This window comes from Monodelphis domestica, chromosome 6 (assembly GCF_027887165.1).
Source record: "Monodelphis domestica isolate mMonDom1 chromosome 6, mMonDom1.pri, whole genome shotgun sequence".
NCBI classification, from domain to species: Eukaryota; Metazoa; Chordata; class Mammalia; order Didelphimorphia; family Didelphidae; genus Monodelphis; species Monodelphis domestica.
Genome location: NC_077232.1, coordinates 140,598,222 through 140,619,787, shown reverse-complemented (window position 1 = coordinate 140,619,787; position 21,566 = coordinate 140,598,222). Strand labels below are relative to the sequence as shown.

Below are 21,566 nucleotides of genomic sequence, written 5' to 3'. Positions count from 1 at the left end.
TAGAATAAATGAAAGTCTACAAAAAGTAAAATGGATCTTTTATGTGCTGGAGGTAGGCTATTCAGGTAGTAGAATTTTCTGCTTCTAAGAATATGCTATGTGTTTCAAGCTTAATATTGTTACCCTTGGCAGGTTATTTGGGTTTTCTGGAGTGAGTTGGTGGTCTTGATCCATTTTGTAAAGGACAAGAACCCATGATAAAATTAACTCTCTTGTTGGTCATCTAAGCAGAATGACTAGAGATTCAATGCTAAAAACTGCTAACCTGTCCTCTCACCCCTTGGGTTTGAGCACAAAAAAGGATTAAGGCACTAGACTGGTGGAGCACGGTGGGGAAGCTTACACTGAAGCTTGCACTGCCTTTTCTACTGTTCTTTCAGTTAAATAGAAGATTTTAGTTCCCAGGACTATCAATCTGGTGCTTTTCTCAAGCACTAAATTCACTTCTTTTTCAAAAATTAAAATGACATTTTAAGAAATCCACTGGACTAGAACATAAAAGATCAGTGTTCTATTAATGGTTAAGGTTTCATTGTCATTAATGGACCCTAGACAAATTTTTTCAGATGTATATTAATTTGATTCAAGTTCTTAGGGGATAGGAAAAAGGGATGAATATAAACAAAAGCCAAGGACAATTTTTGATAGTTACATTTCATTTGATTTATTTGGTGTCATAAAAAACCCGAAATTTGGCAGGACTGTAGTACATTTTATTAGATTAAATATATGACAAACCCATGGACACAAACACATAATTTTTCTTGAGTGCAATTATAATCTGCTTTCTTGCAGTGATTAAAGACACCTAATTAAATACAGCTGTCATGAATGTGAAAAAATGTTATATTTTTCCAGTGTCTGCTAAATTGGCATTGTATTCTTAAAACTATATTTTGATTTTGTGAACCAAAATAATTGTAGAGTATTAACAAATGTTCTTAGTAACTAAAGCCTTTTTTCTTTTAATTTGAGCTTTTGTTGTTACTAACAAATAATTTGTCTCACAGGATTTTTTTTTTAATACTACTGCTAGTATCTATATGCTTGTCATCGTAGTGTGCTAGAAATGTTCCACTCAAATCAAGGGTTCTTTTCTGGTTTTGTATGTCCTCACCTGCTCCTCACTGTAAATCATTGAGATGTCAAGTGCAGTGATTAATTAAGCTGCACGTGCAAGTGCTTTTTTTTTTTTCACCTGTCAAGTAGGAAAGAAGTCTTGCTATAGAGGTTGGATGTTGCTGTCTTAGTTCATAGCTTTTACTCCAGGCTGTGAAGTTGGCAGAAATATTTTGCTTTTAGATTTTGTCAAAGGCTAGCAGAATATTCGATTAAAAAAACTTAGGCATCCCAAGGTATATTTACTGCAGTGAAATATATTATTAAAGTTTTATTTAGGAACATAGTAAGTAGAGACATTTCCTATGTAAATTACCTGAATTTTGTACATTTGGTTTTAATCATCATCAAATGTAGATTATGGAGATTTTATATTATTTACAGTAAGTACTAAAAGTATCAGAAATCATTATGGATTCATAAGAGCATATTATTAACCAGGCATAGAATTTATGTGGGCAGATTTATAGTGATTACTTTATTTTTTATTTAATACTTAATATATGTAGCATGTTAATTTGTTCATGCTTTAAAGCCTTATTTGTAAAAATTAGGTATAAAAGGGTAGTCTTAGAGAGCCTGATTTTCTTTCCATTCATCTCCTTTCCCCTCTCTTTTTTCAAACCACCAGTAAAATTAAAACCTCAAATTGTATAGTAATCTTAATCTATTATTAAAAGGTCCTAGAAAGGAAGATTACAAGGTAGATTCAGGTTTTGAATCAGTTTTGCCATTGGTTTAGCAGCGGGTGGGCAGGCAGATGCCTGCTCAGAGTAGAACCTATTGCCATTTTTCACCATTGATAGAGTAGCCTTTCAGAGTCAATGAGCTCTGTCAATGTGAGCTTGTCAAGGCTACAACTTCATAGACCTGAGAGGCGGTTTGAGAGGTCAGCCCTTTTCAGGTTCGCTGTGATGCAAATGAACTTTAATGCTTAAACAACTATTGGAATTTTTATGTCTGCTCCTTGTTCTTTTTTCTTCACAAAGTCATTGACGAGACATTCAGTGCTTTTTAAATTGGAAGTTGCATTGTGCTAAAGACCTAGTACAGATTTACGGAGGGCTGAAAGCAGTTAGATCATGTTCTTTTCATGGTGCGATTAGAATCAAATCGATTTCCCTACAGCCTTCAGCATTCAGATGGCAATTTTAACAAAGCTTGGGGGCTAGACAAGGGACAAAACGACTGAACTGAATGTTAATTACACTCTGCAGCCTTATTTTCTTTTGATTTGGAGCTGACTGGCAACTAAATTAACAAAAAGTGTGACCATAACTGCTGCCCTATTTTCATTTAAAAGGAGAGCAGTCTCTAAAAGGCTATCTTTACAAAGAAACAAGTGAGGTCTGCTGATCATTGTTAACAAGGGCACTGTTTTTTTAAAAAATTCTTGCCCAAAAGACTATGTTAAAAAAAAAAAGTAATGCAATAAATTAGTCATTGACACACTGCTACCTAGAAAGTTACTTGAGTTTCTGCTTTTATGGCAGAATTTAGGAACTTAGGCCAATAGTGGCAATTCATAGATAATAATGAATTATAATTGGCATCTATGTGACTATAGAACAGTCTTAAGCACATTTAAAATGGAAAATGTAGTATGTATGGCATCCAGATTAGCAGTAGGTGCTTTAAATAAATATCAATATTAGATTGTACGATAGAGATTTAACAAGGTTTTGATGTGAACAATTTTTACTTTACAAATTATCCTTGCTTGACATTTTTATATTAGTTTATTAATATTTGTTTATAACATTTCAGTTGTTTTGGAATATTAACTGCAAGATGCTTTTTCCCTTTGCCTTGTAAAGAAGCTGCAGCTGCACCAAGTTGAGGTTGATTCTGCTGCAGTTCTCTGTCCTTTTGCACCTGCAGCTGTGTCAGACTCATCTTAACACCTGGCACCATGAATTATCCTCTCTTTTATTCATACTCTTAAGCAGGTCACATTTAGGGCTACATGTTATCTGTTGCAGTAGTAAAGTGGCTATAAATGTCAAGTAAATTTCTAAACTGTTTTATGAAACTGAATGAAGAGTTTCTGAATATACAGGCCTGAGTCTGAACTTTGGGTATGAAAATGAAAATAGAATTTTCAATAGAAGTTGTTTTATCAGCAGATCCTCTCTCTCTCTCTTTCTCTCTCTCTCTCTCTCTCTCTCTCTCTCTCTCTCTCTCTCTCTCTCTCTCTCTCTTCTCTCTCTCTCTCTCTCTCTCTCTCTCTCTCTCTCTCTCTCTCTCTCTCTCTCTCTCTCATCCCCTTAAAAAAACCAAAACCAAAAACTTTACAGGTTATATTTTCTAAGTCCAATTTAGGCCCTTATTAGACAGAATTCAGTTTTAGTATATTGTATAGTGATGCTAATTTGATGACATTATTACTATTCACTAATTGCTAGTTTTTAAACTGATAATTCAATAGGACTCTTAAATATTAATGTATTTTTATTTTACCTTATGAGTTATTTTATTGACATTTAAATATTTAAAATTGACATTGGAATGCAGTATATTCAAATATATGTTATTTGGTGGATAACTTTAATGTTAGTTATTCTTGGGTTATATTATGAATTCAGAGGCCACAAAGTTTCAAGTAGTTAAAAACACTTGACATTCATGTTAAAAAAAAAATTAACAGAGAAGATCCTTTCTGTTACTATTTATCACTAAAATAGTTTCGATATTGCTATAGACCACCCTGTACTTAGTCACTGTCCTGTACCTCTCCCCTTTTCACACAAAAAGCAGCTGCAAAAGAAAGTTTTTCTAAAACCAGTCAAGAGTAAAGTTTTTTCTCATTTGTCTTCCAGACACGAAGATCGATTGAGAAGTTATTAGAATGGGAAAACAATAGGTTATACCACAAGGTGAGTGCCGCAGGGAGCAGCTTCGTACTGTTGGGGTCTGAATTGCACAGTATGGAAACAGATGCTTTTGTTGAACTAAAAATATGAAAGGTGGACAAATGGGTTACTCTGTGTGCTGCAATAAAATAGAGCTCATTTTTCTTCCTTTACTCTCGTTCTTGTCTAGTTGTGCTTGCACTGGAGACTGAGCAAAAGGAAATGTGAAACGAATAACATGATGGAATATGTAAGTTAAAGGGCTGTTTTGTGAGTTTCTCTATTAAATGATCATTTATTTTGCTTCTGATCTTATTCTTTTCATGATTATTAATCAGCAAAGGTGTCAGAAGCTTAATCTCCTGAGTGCAAGGATTTTCTACGGTTCACAGATGCATGGTTTCATGTGCAAGACTGATTTATAAAGTTATGAATGACTTGAAAACAAGGCTTCACTGTGTTCTGAAAAATAATAAATTAATTGCCAAGATAAAATAGCCTGAACGTGTGTTGATGGAGTGTGAAATTTTAGATGCTGTATAAAGAATAACCACAACTTTGGTTACGCAGCAAGTCAGATATGGCTTTTTTATATAATGCTAATCAAGTCTCCAAGTATGGAAGAAGACCTTTCAACCAAGCTGCTGGAGCTTAAGAAACCTTTAGCCTGTATAGATTTTAACTGCCCATACCTCAACAGTCTTCAAAAGTATCTTTCACTGTGTTCCTAGAATATTACTTTTAAAGTTCATTTTAAAAGTAAGCAAAAGAGAAAGAGGTTCTTCTTGTGTGTATTCTTAGTGTATAATCTTGCAATTCTATAAGTTTTAAAAATTATTTGGTATGAAATTTAGTTTGCCTCCATCCATTGGGAACTTGATTTGTTTGAAATTTTTGGTTCTTCTGAAAAATCTATGGACAACCTAAGGAAATTTGGGGTAATGATACTCCATTGAAACTAGATGTTTTATGTGTAGGTTTATGGATAGATGTGAAAGGCCCATTAAAGGGTTAATTGCTGAAAATAAAGATTAACCTTCCTGAAGTACCTGGCATAGTACTTCTTACATATCTTTGGTCTTTTATTGCATGATATTTTGTCTATTCTTTGAAACAATGCAGCTATCATAGATAGCTTATAAAAAGATTGATTAAAACAGTGTTTAAATAGTTGGAAATTATCCTAAAATCATCTTTTCTCTGTTAGCATTTCCCCTTTCTTCCATTTTCATACTATCAAGTCCTATTTCTAGCCTGAAACATAAAAGACCTTTTAAAAAATGCTTCTTTTTTTCCCACAGAATAGCTCTATTCAGTGAACCGAATAATGTAGATTTTTCGTATCATTATCTATTATATCAAACATGTTAATTTATGATGATGAGAAAGACACATGATACTTCTCTATAACTATTTTAAAAAGCACATCTGAATAAGTTGTTTTGAGCTTGACCTGTGAAAATGCTAGTCTTATATAGATATGTTTTTTAAGCCATATAATACTTCTCTAGATGATATTTCTTTTCTTCTTTTTTCCTTGTCCCAAGGGGACAGTTTGAATGTAGGTTAGGGAGTATAGTTTTGGGAATATGGAAATATTTAATACATTGACAATTCAGACTTCCCCACTAACCTAAAAATTCAAGCTTTGTTTTCTTTTCATTCTTGAATTTGCTTCAGAGAGAGAAAAGCAGACATCTAAGCTAATGCTGTTTAATCCTTCCAAGGTGTATATGTATGAAATTCACCTATTTAGTGAATATATTTATCACTGACATATGTTTTTATGACATTATTTTGTTAAGTAAGACATATAAAATAGGATTTTTTGGGGAGTTTATCTTAGAAAATGTTCTCAGTTGTGTATTATCAAAGGTTTTTTAAAAACAGTTATGTCAGATTTTTCTGTATCTACTATGCTTACATACACTTTTTATTTAGAACAGTAAGAGACTAATAAAGTTAGCTAATATACTTTGTAATAACAGTATGTTTACCTATGAGAAGATTGAATTAAAAAATTTAAATAGTTTTGTATTTTTTACCAAAGGGTCTTAATTTATGTATTTTTAAGGATTGGAGGGGAAATATGTAATCTCAGATATTCTTTTTTGATGGTTTTCCTACTAAAGTGCTCCATTAAGAAGATACTGCCTTTTCTTTAGTTAATATTACATGTTTTTGCTAAAAATTCCTTTTAAGCACAACTTTGGTAATTTTGAACAATATTTCAGTGAGAGGAAAGAAGGATTCTAGTCATATTTTGAATACTAGTGGAATTTTAGGGAAAATCTAATTTAACTTTATATTCTATCTTGAAATGCAGTGCTTTATCTAATGGATTTTAATGGCTTTGGTGCCATGATAGCATAGATATGACTCCAAATTTTCAAAAACTTTGCCAGTAAAAAATGATTTGTGATGATCCCCATATGACCTTGAAAAGGTTTTGAATATTGCTTCTATATGTCTGTTGTCTGAAGATAGCCTCATTTAACTTGGAGAAGCTCATTTTGAGGTTTGACACCAGATGATGCTTGATTTGGGTAGGTAGGGAGCATAGCATTTCATTAAACTACTAATTTACAAAGAGCTTTACAACCTTTTCTGGTAGAAAGAAAATACACGTAGGTGAGATAACAGATCATTGGAATATAATAACTACATGGCAAAAAATAAGAGACCACATAGATTGTCAAAGAATAATACTCATAAAAATGTTTTCTCAAAAAATTAGTAATACCTAAGAAGACAAGAACTGGCTTTCTTTTTGATATATGTAATATATAATGTTAAATTTCATAATGTGTATGATATAACAAATGTTAGATCTGAACAGAGATTATGCTTTAGCATTCTTTGTCATTTAGTTCCACAAATGTTTGTTAAGTGATGACTAAATAGTTCTATTTTTATATCCTCACTTAGCACTTAGCAGGATGTCTTTGAATGGAAGTAATAGGTCTTTAATATTTATTGAGATATGAGGAACAACATGATGGTCTTGGTGTTGGACTTATAGAGTTAAGATAACCTGGTTTCAAATCATATCTCTGACATTTATTAGCTCTGTGACTTTGGATAACCATTTTACGTCTCTGAGTCTCAGATAATCTTTAAGACATGTCTACTAAATTACTGTTAGGTTTGCAATCTTTGTGGACCAAGGAAATCACAAATTTTTGGTAAATTGCTTTATTTAATTGCCTAATGTAATGCCTTTTGCCCTTGTAGAATTCAGTCTACTAGGAGCCGTTGAACATGCCATAGAATTTTGCCCCTGGCAAAAATACATAGTTCAAAAGCAAAAAAAAACCACCTTACTATTTGAGAATAAAAATATTGGATACCAGGTTTTTAGAAATAAAAGATCATTTTAAAGAAACTTTGCATAGTTCCCTCTTTTTTTTAGGCAAAGAAATTTAGGAAACTAAGTGCCTATGATAATACATCTTGTAAGTGGTAGAACTGTGCCTAGGTCCCTTAGACACTTGTCTTTCTATTCTATTGCTTCTTCTTGAAGAGAGGAATCATTATATTCTTTGAGTCATTATTATTAAAATTCTTGGGTAAACATGAAGAATTTTAAATTTGCATAGATTTAAACCTTAGGAATTACTTGTGAGCCTTGTGACTTCTATTCAAAGCTCTTAATTATGTACCATCTTTTATCATTTGGGGCTTCCTTGTTCTTTCTCTTTTATTATTTCCTCAGCATTTTTCTTTTCTCATCATAGGATCATAATTGTCTAAAGATAAAAACAATTCATAATATCTATTAAATCCAATGCTAGAATAAAAATTAGGAGTTCTGGATTCTAGTCTTGCTGTGGCATTCATTTGGCTATTATTTATTTATTTATTTATTTATTTTTTTTAATATATTTTATTTGATCATTTCCAAGCATTATTCGTTAAAGACATAGATCATTTTCTTTTCCTCCCCCCTACCCACCATAGCCGACTCGTAAGTCCACTGGGCATTAGATGTTTTCTTGATTTGAACCCATTGCTTTGTTGATAGTATTTGCATTAGAGTGTTCATTTAGAGTCTATCCTCTGTCATGTCCCCCCAACCTCTGTATTCAGGCAGTTGCTTTTTCTCGGTGTTTCCACTCCCATAGTTTATCCTTTGCTTATGAATGGTGTTTTTTTCTCCTGGATCCCTGCAAGTTGTTCAGGGACGTTACACCACTACTAATGGAGAAGTCCATTACGTTCGATTATACCACAGTGTATTAGTCTCTGTGTACAATGTTCTCCTGGTTCTGCTCCTCTCGCTCTGCATCACTTCCTGGAGGTTGTTCCAGTCTCCATGGAACTTCTCCACTTTATTATTCCTTTTAGCACAATAGTACTCCATCACCAACATATACCACAGTTTGTTCAGCCATTCCCCAATTGATGGGCATCCCCTCGTTTTCCAGTTTTGGGCCACCACAAAGAGCGCAGCTATGAATATTTTTGTACAAGTCTTTGTGTCCATTATCTCTTTGGGGTACAGACCCAGCAGTGCTATGGCTGGGTCAAAGGGTAGATATTCTTTTGTCACCCTTTGGGCATAGTTCCAAATTGCCCTCCAGAATGGTTGGATCAGTTCACAACTCCACCAGCAATGAATTAATGTCCCTGCTTTGCCACATCCCCTCCAGCATTCATTACTTTCCTTTGCTGTTATGTTAGCCAATCTGCTAGGTGTGAGGTGATACCTCAGAGTTGTTTTGATTTGCATCTCTCTGATTATAAGAGATGGCTATTATTTATTATTAGCTACTTTGTGCCAGGAATTGTGCTAATCTCTTCTATCAAAGATCTTACTTACTTGATCTTTCCAAACAACCTTATGAAGTGCTGGTATTCTTGTTATCCCTATTTCATAATTGAGGAAACAGACAAGTTAAGTGATTTGCTCAGGAACATACTATTAGTTAAGTGTCTCAGGTTAGATTTGGACTCGGGCCTTCTTGATTCCAGGCCTAGCATATCTACTATGCCACCTAACTTCTTCCAGAAAGATACAGAATCCGATTTTAGCCATTTGAGGGACCTGAATGATGTAAATTCGGCTCCTGAGCAAGATGGTGTATTTCATCAAGATTACATTATTGATAATGCAAGCAAGACTGGATAGCCCACTAAGACAGATAGAGAAAAGCCTACTGTCACCAAAAGATAGAACCACTAATAGAACAACTAATGAGCTAATGATATGTTTTGATCAAACCCAGCAAGTTAGAGAAAATGGACAGCTTTTAAAGATTTGGAGCCATGGAGATCTTAGAGCAAAGAGGCAAAAGAGCCATTTAGAAATTCAGTGCAGGGTAACTGGAATCAGGAGAGGTATATTTGGGTGATTTTATTACAGGACTGGCTAGGGGGACAAAATCTGAGAGGGCCAATGTAGTTACTAGAGTGGTAGTGCAGTTAGGCCAAGGTTAGGGTATCTAGACTACAGACAAATTCTGGAAACTGATTTTGGAAAGGATTGAAGCATCTCCTTCACTAGACTTGAAATGCAAATTTCTATCCAACTTGAGGTTTGAGCATCTTATCAACTTTAAATAGGGTTAAAGTGAGATGCAAGGAAAAAGGACTTGGTGTTTCATAATTTGTGCCAGTCATGCTAATCTTTGGCTAGGCATTAGGGATTAGAAATCTGCGTTCTGAATAACTTTTCTATGCTTTGATTTACTGTATTCCCATTACCTGCCAAAATTTCTAGTAACTCTTCTGAAAAAATTTAGCTTAGTCTTGATTGAAATTAGGAGAAAGGGGAATTACTTATTTACACTTTGATCAAGAGTAGAGAGCAAAAGTAAAGGGTATATAAACTAGGCACCCAAAAGAGATATCTGACCAGTAGTGTAATTAGGTAGGTACATGCTAGCTAGGCCATTCCTTCACACCTTAGTTTGGTCTCTTGCCTCTTTGATCCTTTTGTTTAGAATGTCTAAAACTGAGTTAAACCCTGTTTGGTAGAGATATAGAGAAAATAATAAAGATAATTTTTATGGTAGTATTTGTAAATAATTTCTATGGATTTCCCAGAGAAAGACTGTTTGAATGCTCAGTAGTGGTGATAGGAGTGTTTGTGATTATATTCTTAACAATCTTTTCAAATGATAGAAAAGTGCTAACATTTTGTTTGGGTCAAATTTGTTTAATTTTGTCTTCTTTTTTTTTTTTAACAGGTCATCCTCATAGAATTTTTACCAAAGACACCGATTTTTCGACCAGATTAGCATTTGCTTTATTTATAGAGACTTATCCAAGTATGTTGTCTTTCCAATGGTGCCTTGCTTGGTGCTCTCCTGGTGGTGACATAGCATTGGTTCTACAGAATCTTGTGGTGTTTTTTTTTTTTAATAACCGCATGTTCTAAGTGTGCATTTTTGTCAGACTTTGCAACAGTTATTTCATACAGATGTTAAATAATTAAGTTATTGTGCTTTTTTCTGTTACTGTATCTTGATTTTCAAAGATTGCTTTTTTTTTGTATTATCAAAAAAATACATTTGAACACAGCCTAAAAATGACCAGGCCTTTTTTTTTTTTAAATTTTTAACTTAAGATTCATGATCTTTTCATTGTAAATTCTTTTAACATAAACACACTTTCTGTGACTCTGTGTGTATCATTTCCAGTAGACATACTTTATTTTATATTTTTTATTTCTTAATTTAATCAAGGTATTCCCTTTTTGAAATAGTGAATTTTCTGTACTAGTCTTTTTTGGATTTAAATCCCCATTCCCCAAATCCAGCTCCTAGTCCTCACCTCTATTCCAAGTAGGCATATCTGTGTTCATTCACATGGATAAATCATATCAAATAGTTCTGAAAATATTCTGTGTTCAATGTTGTTAAAACAGACATTGAATTATTTTGTCTAGAGTAGGAGAATCGATTAAAGGTATGCATGCATCTAATGGTTACTAGAGCTCAGGATCACAGAAGACATAGTAGCATCACAACTTACATATATCTTTATTCAAGGTTATATCTTTAATGATGGCCTTACTTGGGTTATTTTTTATTGTTTACCAAATTATATGTGCAAAGGTGCAGAAATATTCATTTTTAGTATTTGTCTAAGGGACACATTTTCCATGCTATCCTATTTGCATTCCTAGTTTGGATAATCTTAAAAATAGCCATGAAAAATTGAGTAATGGCAACAAATATAGGCAGTCATCTAATCTCCAAAGGATATTCAAAACAGGATTTATAGGACAATAGTGAGAACTTTAAGATATGGAGAAGATAATCTGTATACATGGTGGTGAGTTCTTTTAAAATTTTAATCCATTAGAATGACTTAATTCTCTGCACAATTATTTAAGACTTTTTTTTTTTTAAAATGGGGATGTTACCTATTTTTTGAGTCAGGCCAGTTATATTCATTATAGCATTTTTTTCCCTTTTGTTTGTACATACCCTTCATGCATTTAAAATTAAAATTTTTTTTCAGTTGTATATATGTAAGTTTTTGTTCTTTTTATAAGCCTGGAACTATACAAATTTTAATGTATGTTAAAAACTTGTTCCATACAGCTGTGGTATCGAGCAATAATGTGAATAATTTTGAAAACTATATACTCTGATTAATAATTTGTATTAAGAATTGGTACCACTATAAAATACCTTCCTCCTTGTATTAAATCTTTTAAATACCAGTTTCATTAATTTATACATCTGTATTTTTTAGGTGTTCTGTGTATTTCTCCACAGTACTGTATTCTCTAAAATGGTTGGATGTCATTTTATACTTGACATCAGGAACTGTATGAATAGTTTGTCATTTTTTCCCCTAAGAATTGTTTACCTTTGGTGCCCAAAATAATAGTAACAATTTAAAAAGAATGATTAACGTTTCTTCTGAAGAGCTCAAATTACAGAGCCCAATCACATGTTTCACCTCACTTAGCTTGTATCTAGGGTATGTTTTGCTGCCCTTTGAATAGTGCAATTAAAATGTTATGCTATTCAGAACCACACTGTAATATTCCTTATTGGGTTTAGTGTAAAAGAATGTTGTATAGAGAAATCATATCTGCCTCAGGGTTTAAAACCAGAGGAAAGGTAGGCTGCTTGTTTAAAGTTAGATGATGCAGTAGAATGTTCTGTCTCTAAATGTGGTACTTTATCTTGCATGTGTAGGTGTGTCCCCCTTGGTGTCATAAAAAGAGCTGAACCTGATAAGAAAACAAAAATGTACATTTATATTTTCCCCCCTTCCTATCTTTAATTTTTCTTTTACTCAGCCTTCATCAAAAAAAGATGTGGGGCATTTAAAAAGTATATTTTTAATATAGAATCACAAGAGAATATGAAGCTTACTATGGATGGTAGTGCTGAGTATAGGGTCCTTTTAAAGCCTTTCTAATTCTCTTTTTAATTAAATGGAGAAGTGTGTCATTTGCTTAAAGAGATTCTCTGGGAATGTGCACTCTTAGACTTTCAATGTGTATCTGGAAAAGAACCATGAATGCTTAATATGCCGGCACTACCATGAGCCAATTATGCCTTGAACAGTTAGGTTTTCGTGCTTTGGTTTTCATTAGTGTCCCCCAGTGTAACTGGGTTACTCTTTTTTACAGACTATGGATTTGAGTGGCCACATTACTGGAAATTGCAAATGTCAGAGATACTTTTATGTATAGATTGGACTGAAGGAAACACTCAAAATGGCAGTTCTATAGCTCCCATCAGTTCTGAGCCATATTATTTTTATACTGGCAGGGTATATTGGCAAAGTGGGTTATTTGTAAAAACCTCAATGAGTGTGTAGATTCTTACATAGATAGACTTAGTGAATAATTTGCATATCATTTGTGGTTTTGGAAATAATTCACTATTCTTGTAAAGAAAGAAACATTTGGTGGTATTTAAATGTAGAATAAAACCATGTTATAATATGGTTTGCTATTCCATGGATTGGATATTGTTGGTAAAATTATGTTCCTGGAAACTCAACTATGCAAAATATGATTCATTTATTAATAAAAACCATAGTTAGTCTGAAATTATATGGTTAGCTTGTAAGACAGTTTACTGTCTTGTAAGATAGTTTACTCCCCCCAAAATTATACTCTTAAGTTAGGAAATGGTCATTGTATTACTATGTTTATACTTTAAGAAAACTAGTAATGACTACTTTTATTCTGTTAAGCAAAACTCCTGTTTATATTTCCAAATAGTTATGCCCACAAAACCAGTATAGTAGTAACCAAAGGCTTCCTTTTATCATTAGTTTACCCATGTTACTGAAGAATTATAGTTCAGGAAGAACCAGAAGATGCTAGCAAAGTTTTTTATTATTTTATTATTTTTTACTATTTTATTAGTGTTATTTGTGGAGTGTTTCAGGTTGTTTCTTTAAATATTAACTCATCTGTCCCATTATATCTTGAGGTTTTCAGGAGCACATAGGCTACCTTAAGGCAGAATTGCAAAGTTTGTTTTTGTTGCCCTCCCACCTCTATTTCTATACCCTTTCCCTTTCTGTCCCTGGCTATCTAGACCTCCCATGTTCTTTTCTTTTCAAATAAGACAGCCTACCTCCTTTGGGCCTGCCTTTCCTCCAAGTACACAAATTATCTCTTCTTCCTTTCCTATTTTCTTAAAGCAAGGCTCTTTATTTCCTGCTTCTTAACTTAGTATTAGGCTATTTGATTATTTAGGGGTGAGTGGGAGGAATCATTGATAGGTTCTGCCTTCTTTGGGGATATTTGCATTTCTAAAAGAGGAACTTATTAGCTCAAATGAATTGCTAATTTGTTTGTATTAATGGGAGGATGTCACTCTTGCCTCATCTCGGTTGCCACCAACTGTAGTTCCAACTCTCATGCCTAGCACCAGTTTCAAAGCTTGTACTCAGTCTTTATTTTATACATATATTTAGCCTAGTGTTTTCTTCCTTTCTAACATTGCTACCACCCTCTGACCCCTTAGCTGTTCATGTAACATTTTAATTATTTCATATTCCCCTTAGAAACTGTTTATTATCACAAAGAAAACATTAAAAATATCCTTCCATGAGGAACAAAAGAACAAGAAAATAGGACAAAATGGAACTGGTACTCAAATCCTTTTGCCTTGTTTTATGATGTGAGGCTTAGTTGTCTCAGGAGACTTTAGGAAGAGAGACTGAAATTAGGACAGGTGCTAGCAAAAGTACTAGAATAGAGAAGTCCCTCTCCCCCATTAGAACCCACTCCTTTTCTGTTCTCTTCTTCCATCTTTTAGCACCATAGTATTTTGTGAATATGTTTTTTTTTTACTTTTTAAACATTATTTTATTTGGTTATTTACAAACATTATTCATTGGAAACAATGATCATTATCTTTTCCTCCACATCCCCCCTCCCACCACTTCTCCCATAGCCAGCGCACAATTCCACTGGGTTTCACATGTGTTCTTGGTTCGAACCCATTTCCATGTTGTTGGTGTTTGCACTAGAGTGTTCATTTAGAGTCTCTCCTCAGTCATTTCCTCTCAGCCCCTGTAGTCAAGCAGTTGCTTTTCATCGGTGTTTTTACTCCCACAGTTTATCCTCTGCTTGTGGATAGTGTTTTTTAGATCCCTGCAGATTGTTCAGAGACATTGCATTGACCCTAATGGAAAAGTCCATTACCTTCGATTGTACCACAATGTATCAGTCTCTGTGTACAATGTTTTCCTGGTTCTGCTCCTCTCGCTCTGCATCACTTCCTGGAGGTTGTTCCAGACTCCATGGAATTCCTCCACTTTATTATTCCTTTGAGCACAATAGTATTCCATCACCAACATATACCACAATTTGTTCAGCCATTCCCCAATTGATGGGCATCCCCTCGTTTCCCAATTTTTGGCCACCACAAAGAGTGTAGCTATGAATATTCTTGTACAAGTCTTTTCCCTTATTATCTCTTTGGGGTACAAACCCAGCAGTGCTATGGCTGGATCAAAGGGCAGGCAGGCAGTCTTTTATCACCCTTTGGGCATAGTTCCAAATTGCCCTCCAGAATGGTTGGATCAATTCACAACTCCACCAGCAATGCATTAATGTCCCTACTTTGCCACATCCCCTCCAGCATTCATTATTTTACTCTGCTGTCATGTTAGCCAATCTGCTAGGTGTGAGGTGATACCTCAGAGTTGTTTTGATTTGCATCTCTCTGATTATAAGAGATGTAGAGCACTTTTTCATGTGCTTAAGGTTGTTCTATTATAATATTTTGAGCCTGAATACATTTATGAAGATGAATGAGATTACCAATGCTTGTTTCTTTTTTCCTACTTTCCATATACTTAATACCTATAAAGTTACATATTTTCAGGCTTACATCATGCTATGTAATGTAGAGTTCAGCTATGTATCATTAAGTATTATATGCTAGAACACGGGAAGGTGTTATATGGTTTGGTTTAGAAAGTTATATCAGAGGTTTCAAAATTTTCTTGATCATAAAGATTTTTTACAAAATAGGAAATTAAATCACAAGTTTCTTATGCTAAACCAAACACTGGAGGTCAGGAGTTGACATGTGTTTCATAATTGTCTGCTAACCTTGTGAGACTGAGTTACTTGGTCTTGGCTAGTTGCTCTATCTACAAAACAAAGATATACCTACCTCATAGTATTATGTGAACCAATATTTTGTTAGTATTTGTTATGTTCTATGTGAAAGTAACATTGTTTTCTAAGAGGAATGTTTCAGTAGTAGTAAAGCATTTATATGTATCATGTCAACACAAACCTCATTGAATTGACCAGGAAATAAAGGTTTTAAGTTTACACCTGCATTTTCCGAGTTGGGTAAACTTGCTGTATGTGGCTAGAATGCTACTTTGTTTATGTTATGGTAATCAAAGTAAGACCCTTTATATACAGATCTGGTTGAACTTGCATAATTATAACTGAATAGAAAATTGGACTTAGAATGTAGGAATTTCAGTTGTAGTGTGTGGGCAAGTTGTTTAACTTCTGGGCCTCAGTTTCTTCATCAGGAAAGTGAAAGGATTGGGCTTCCTGCTATCTCTGAGGTCTCCTAGCTTTAATATTCTTTGAATTCTGAAATAAAATTCCTTTGTGTCATGTTATGTCTACTTAAAAATAAAATGCTTTGAAATTTAGGGTTAACTTCTTATCCATCCCCCACCCCCACCCCCTGGTGGGTTAGGGGGTAGGCAATGGGAGTTGTGACTCAGGTCATAATTGAACCCAGGACCTCTTGTCTCTAGGCACTGGCATTCAATCCATTGAACCATCTGTCTGTCCTCTTTTTCTTTTTTTTTTAAAGAAAGTAGAGATTCTGTGTTTGGGTCCTTGCTCCAACACTGATTAGTTTTCTGATTATAGACAAGTCACTTAATCCCTCAGATCACCAGTTTCCTTATCTGTAAAGTGAGGATAAATAATACTTATACTATTTGTCTCACAGGATTGCTGTGAGGAAATTTCTTTTTCCTTAAAACACTAAGTGTGAGTTACTGTTACTATTTTGAATACAGTATTTCTTGAGCAAATATTAAGGGGTTAGCAGAGCAAGACATTTTATTTAGGAAAGTAAGATATATCTTTTACCAGTAGAAGGAGAGCAGTATGATCATATAATATACTGAAATACTTTTCACTATTGTTATTTGTTGTATTTGAGTATATTCTTTTTTTTTTTTTTTAAACTCTTACCTGCCATCTTAGAATCAATACTAAATATTGGTTCCAAGATGGAAAAGCAGTAAGGGCTAGGTTTTAAGTGACTTAACTTGTCTAGGGTCACATAGCTAGGAAGTATCTGAGGCCACATTTGAATCCAGGACCTCATCTCTGGGCCTGGTTCTTAATCTACTTAGTCACCTGGCTACCTCTAAATTTCATTATATTCTTGAAAAGCTGCCTTTTCCCTAAATTCCTTTTAATTAAATTTCTGCACCCATTTGATTTTTTATTGTAGATTTGTTTCAAACATGTCTGTCTAAATATAAAGTCCAGCATGAAGGTATGGCAAGAAGGTATCCTCATGGAAATGTGTGCTTCAGATTGAAGAGTTTTCCATTCCTTACTCATATCCCATTTAACTAGGCAATTTCAGCTATCCCATTATATCTTTATAAATGCTTTCTAATTTTTTTTTGTTAACTGTAGGCATTTAATTTCCATGGAAGTTTCTCTCTCATTTGGTGAAATAAATGGCATTAAATACTTTCAGAGTTAAAGCATTGTAAAATTTACCATTAGTGGCAGTAGAAACAAGGTGATCATATTAAATGCCAGATCAGGGAAATAATCACATTGTTTCTAGAAGTTCTGACTCACAAAGGGTTAAGGCTGTGGCATAGTCAATGGCTATAGACAGAGTAATGTAATCACAAGAGAAATTATTTTAAAATTTTTTATCTAGAATTGGAATTTTTTCAAGGTTAGTGTCAAATAAAGCATGTTATTTGTCTTAAATTTGATGATCTTAAATGAACTCGACAAGGATTGTTAGGCAAGGGATTTAAGGAATTTGCACCTGTTATTTTTAAATAACATTTTGGAATAGTTTGCAAATAAAACATAATTATTCAGAAACTACTGATGACCTATGAGAAATTAAAAGATGAAGAGCTGGAACTCTATTCCATGCTGCCCTCAAAGAATATAAAATCAGGTAAGTCAAGTCCTATTTTTTTTGTTCAAATAAAATTTTGGTCAAATGTTTTCGATTTAATTTTAATAGTTGATGTTCTATTTCCATGACAGCTATTTAAAGCTGCTTTTCTTTCAGTACTAAGAAGCTAGGATTGTGGCAAAAAGAAACATTTTCATTTTTTTAAAATAAGAAATTTACACTATTTTGGTAGTGTTGGATCTATGTTTGATAGGGATAGTGAGAAAATAGAAGTTGCTAAGAATTGATCATTGTAACAGCTATATGGAAAGCTATATTTAGGGATGAGTATATTTTAGTTGTTTCATCTGTACCAATAATATAATTTCCAGATTAAAGAAGCCCCCAAGAATGTTAATTAGTTCATTATATTAAGTTTTTACTTGCTGATTTTTTTAGAAAACAAATTAATGCCTTAATTTAAACAGAAGGTGATTTTTTTTTGATGCTTTGTACAACTAAGCATCTCACTCAAATTAGTTCAGCACTGAAATCTAAAATATGGACCAGTGGATTTATTGCCTATTTGTCACTATAGATCATAATACTGAATAAAATCCTTTAAAACCAATTTGAGTGGAGATGAGGGAGGAAGCTTGGAACTAAGGGAGCAATTACTTAAAGGAAATTGACCAAACTAGCAGTTTATTTAACTGGATTAAATTATTGAGCATTTCTTAATGAATAAATGTATAGTCATCTTTCTTTACACAATGAACAGGAATAAATTTTCCAAACCAATAAATCAACTTTATTAATGCATACTTAAGAGCTTGTATTTAAGCTCAGGTTTTTTGGTTTTTGGTTTTTGTTTTTGAAGAGAAGTATGTGCACTTACCAATTTCTCATGGTTGGAAAAAGATTTGGATATAAAGTCTGATGTGATTAGTATAATCTTTTTCTCCCCAAAAATCTTGTTTCAGTGTGTCTGATTTTAAAAGGTAAATCCTGTGGTCTCATAGTTTTTCAGTTTCAAAATTTTGTACATCTGTAAATAAGCATATCTATATGTAGATATATAGATATGTATATCTATATATAAAAGCGTTCAATCATGCTTGTTCACATTGTATCAATGACTTATTTAGGTACATTGATTTATTTTTCCTGAATGTTGTTACAGTTAATAAAATAATTATGAATCTTTTTACTAAGACTTATTTTCTTTTACATATATATAGTAAGCAGAAATTCTTTTCTTTTGAATGTTTGCTTTTAGTATTATTACTTGAATTTTATCTCAGTTATATCAAGTTAATAACCATTTTGACTGGTCATTCAAATGATCGCTCCTAGTGGAGGAAATATATATAATTCCTAGGGTACTGTGACTTTTTTTTGTTTATATCAGGCAGAAACACTATTGTCAGGGGGTGAATAGCTAACATCCTGTATATGTAGTGATTTGGTATCTATTAGGTAACAGTCAGGCAACTTGCTAATTTTCTATATGCTGTGTGTGAGAGGCATATTTCTTGAAACTTTTTTGATTGCTCTTTACTAAAGAAATCTTAAACTCTTCCAAAAGCAAAACACAACAACAACAACAAAAACTAAAACCCTTTCTTGGAGCTCCTGTGAAGCATGCAGGGTGTTGTAATTTCAGTTTGCAAAGTGGTATGATACAATGTTGCTGAGCAGAAAAGCACACGATAGATTTAATGTAGCCAATTGTGTACTTTTGAAAAAAAGAGTAACTGTTCCCTGTGAGTTAATTTTGGATTTTTTCAGAATCTCTCTTTTAGGCTTTGTGCAGGATTCTTCCAGACAAATGCGTATTCCATGTGGGCCACTGTTCTGCTAAATGCTCTCAGTTCTCCTTTTGCAATCAAGATTATGTTGCTAAGGAGATTTTGCTTTTATTGGTGCCATTGATTTGTGTTAATACGTTTTGAATACCTCTTGGTATTCTTCCTTAGACAAGGCCAAAAGAAAAACTTCCCCGAGTTTCCCAATTTACATCACAAATGGAGCGGTGGTGTAATGAAGCCAATATAAAGTGGGCAGTTGAAAGGGAACTAAAGAAGGGCACTCAAGTGAGAAATGAAGAAATGTGCCGAGTGCAGTCTGTGGCTGCCTTCGGTCCAGCTGCAGGAACTGGCTCCAGGCAGAGGCAGAGGGAGAGTGAGCGCCTCCCTCTTAAAAGACCACCCACTTTCTGTAGCCTTGCTTGGCACTCCATAGATTACCTCATTGACTAATATAGAGCCATTACAAAGCAAGGAACTCCTCCTGAAGCAAGAAGAAATGGTTCTCACCCCTGTAGCTCTGCTTCTTTCACCCAGAGCTTCGGTAAGCCCATCCTTTGAATGCCAGGTGATCTCTTGAGTATTTGAAGGGGAACCCCAAGGATGGAATAGGCCTCTGGGCTTTAGATTCCTGGTATATGAGTGCTGAGGTTGGGGCTCTTCCTCATGGGCAAGACAACTGGAGGCAAAACTGGTTTTACCTACCTGGCCTTTTTTTCTGATGGCAGTCTCCTCACAATCTTAGAATAAATATTGTTGGTGGGCCCAGAGTCTAAGAAGGGGTTGGTATTGACTAGTAATTGGCTTGTTTTCCATTTAACTAAATGCCATGTTGAAGGACCTTTAGTTGGAAGAGCTAAAAACTTCCTGTTCTTAGCACTCTTAGGAGCTCAAATTCAAAGACTATGTGACATCATTCTAAAGTGACACAACACATACTACATTAAATTAAGAAATGTCTCTAAGATTTAAGGGTGATAGATAAATTCTATGGGAAAAATAATTTCTAGACAAGGTTTAAAGGAAATTCAGAGTTGGAGTCAATGTGGACACAACATTTTTTAAAAAATGTTGCATGATGAAAACAATTTCTTTAGAAATTCAAATTAAGTGGTGAGTTGATTATGGAAGAAAAAAAAAAACTTAAGTTTAACCACTAGTGTTGTAATACTGGGTGAGCCAAGCAAGAAATACATTCTGCAAAGGCATTCTGATGTCACTGGAAAACATAATTTATGGGAAGAGTGGTTTGGGAAAAGAAGATCTTGGTTTTTCTATTAACAGTATCTTTTCAAAAAACTTTTAAAACTAAGGTTTTACATCTAAACTTTTTAAAAGTTAGAAAAAGAAGCAAGAAAATTCAGAGATTGAAGTCAATAGGAATCAAGCATTCTGTTTCCAGTAGTGAAATCCAGCTCTTTTGTCAGTAAAGATTTCATATATTTTTCTAAACTCATGACTTATTTATGTATTTCTTCTCAAATACTGATCTATTTTCAGAAACAATTTCAGTGAATGAATTTCAGCTTCATAAGGAAAATGAAATTAAAAATTTTCATTAAAAATGTTTATTTTAAAACTTCATTCTAATATCTACATTAACTCCATTTCCTCCATAAGGTCCCCAGGCATTAAAGTTAGTGAGGGAAAAACTACATGAACACTTCTTATAACTTGAAGTTTATTGTTTATTAAGGTAATGTGAGACAATAGTTCAAATCTCATGTGTTTGCTATGCTTAGATAATGAGGATAGAGTATCAACTTGATCCCTAACCCATTTCCTTTTAAACTTTGATGAATGTAGCTCTGGTAGTACTAGAGAAGTTCATATCAGCTAAGAAAAGAGTCTTCTTAAAACAGTGTATTTTTCAGCCAGCTCAAACTTAGTTATGCAGAAATGCCAACTGCAAGCCTAATGTGGACTCTTGTCTTCATAATTGTCAGTAAAGAGAACCTTTTGAATACTTGTGCATAAAACATCACAATATTTGGGTGCATAGACATGAAGTATTTCAGAATAAATTAACTACCATGCATATCTCATTTTTTAAATGTGAAGATAATTATTCCTGAAGGAGGATTGATTATCAACTCTAATCTTTTTCAGAATAAGAAGGAATCATCAATCCATCTGGTTCGTTGCTGTTATATACATTATACATAGTGGGTGTTCAACAAGTTGACTAAATTACAGAATTAACGTGAAAG

At 33.7% G+C, this 21,566-nt stretch overlaps 1 protein-coding gene across 2 annotated transcripts in view; it reads left to right on the top strand.

Annotated features, from left to right (window-relative positions):
• The window catches only part of CHIC2 (cysteine rich hydrophobic domain 2), a 55,189-nt gene extending 39,431 nt beyond the window's left edge, over positions 1–15,758 (top strand). For both annotated transcript variants that reach the window (XR_008912870.1, XM_001363357.5), the window contains 3 exons: positions 3,939–3,995; positions 4,162–4,221; positions 10,163–15,758. Coding sequence is in view for 1 of the 2 variants with exons in the window: in XM_001363357.5 (XP_001363394.1) it covers positions 3,939–3,995; positions 4,162–4,221; positions 10,163–10,213 (168 nt within the window). In the remaining variant the exon portion in view is untranslated. The remainder of the gene's footprint in view (positions 1–3,938; positions 3,996–4,161; positions 4,222–10,162) is intronic.
• The last annotated feature ends 5,808 nt before the right edge of the window (positions 15,759–21,566 follow it).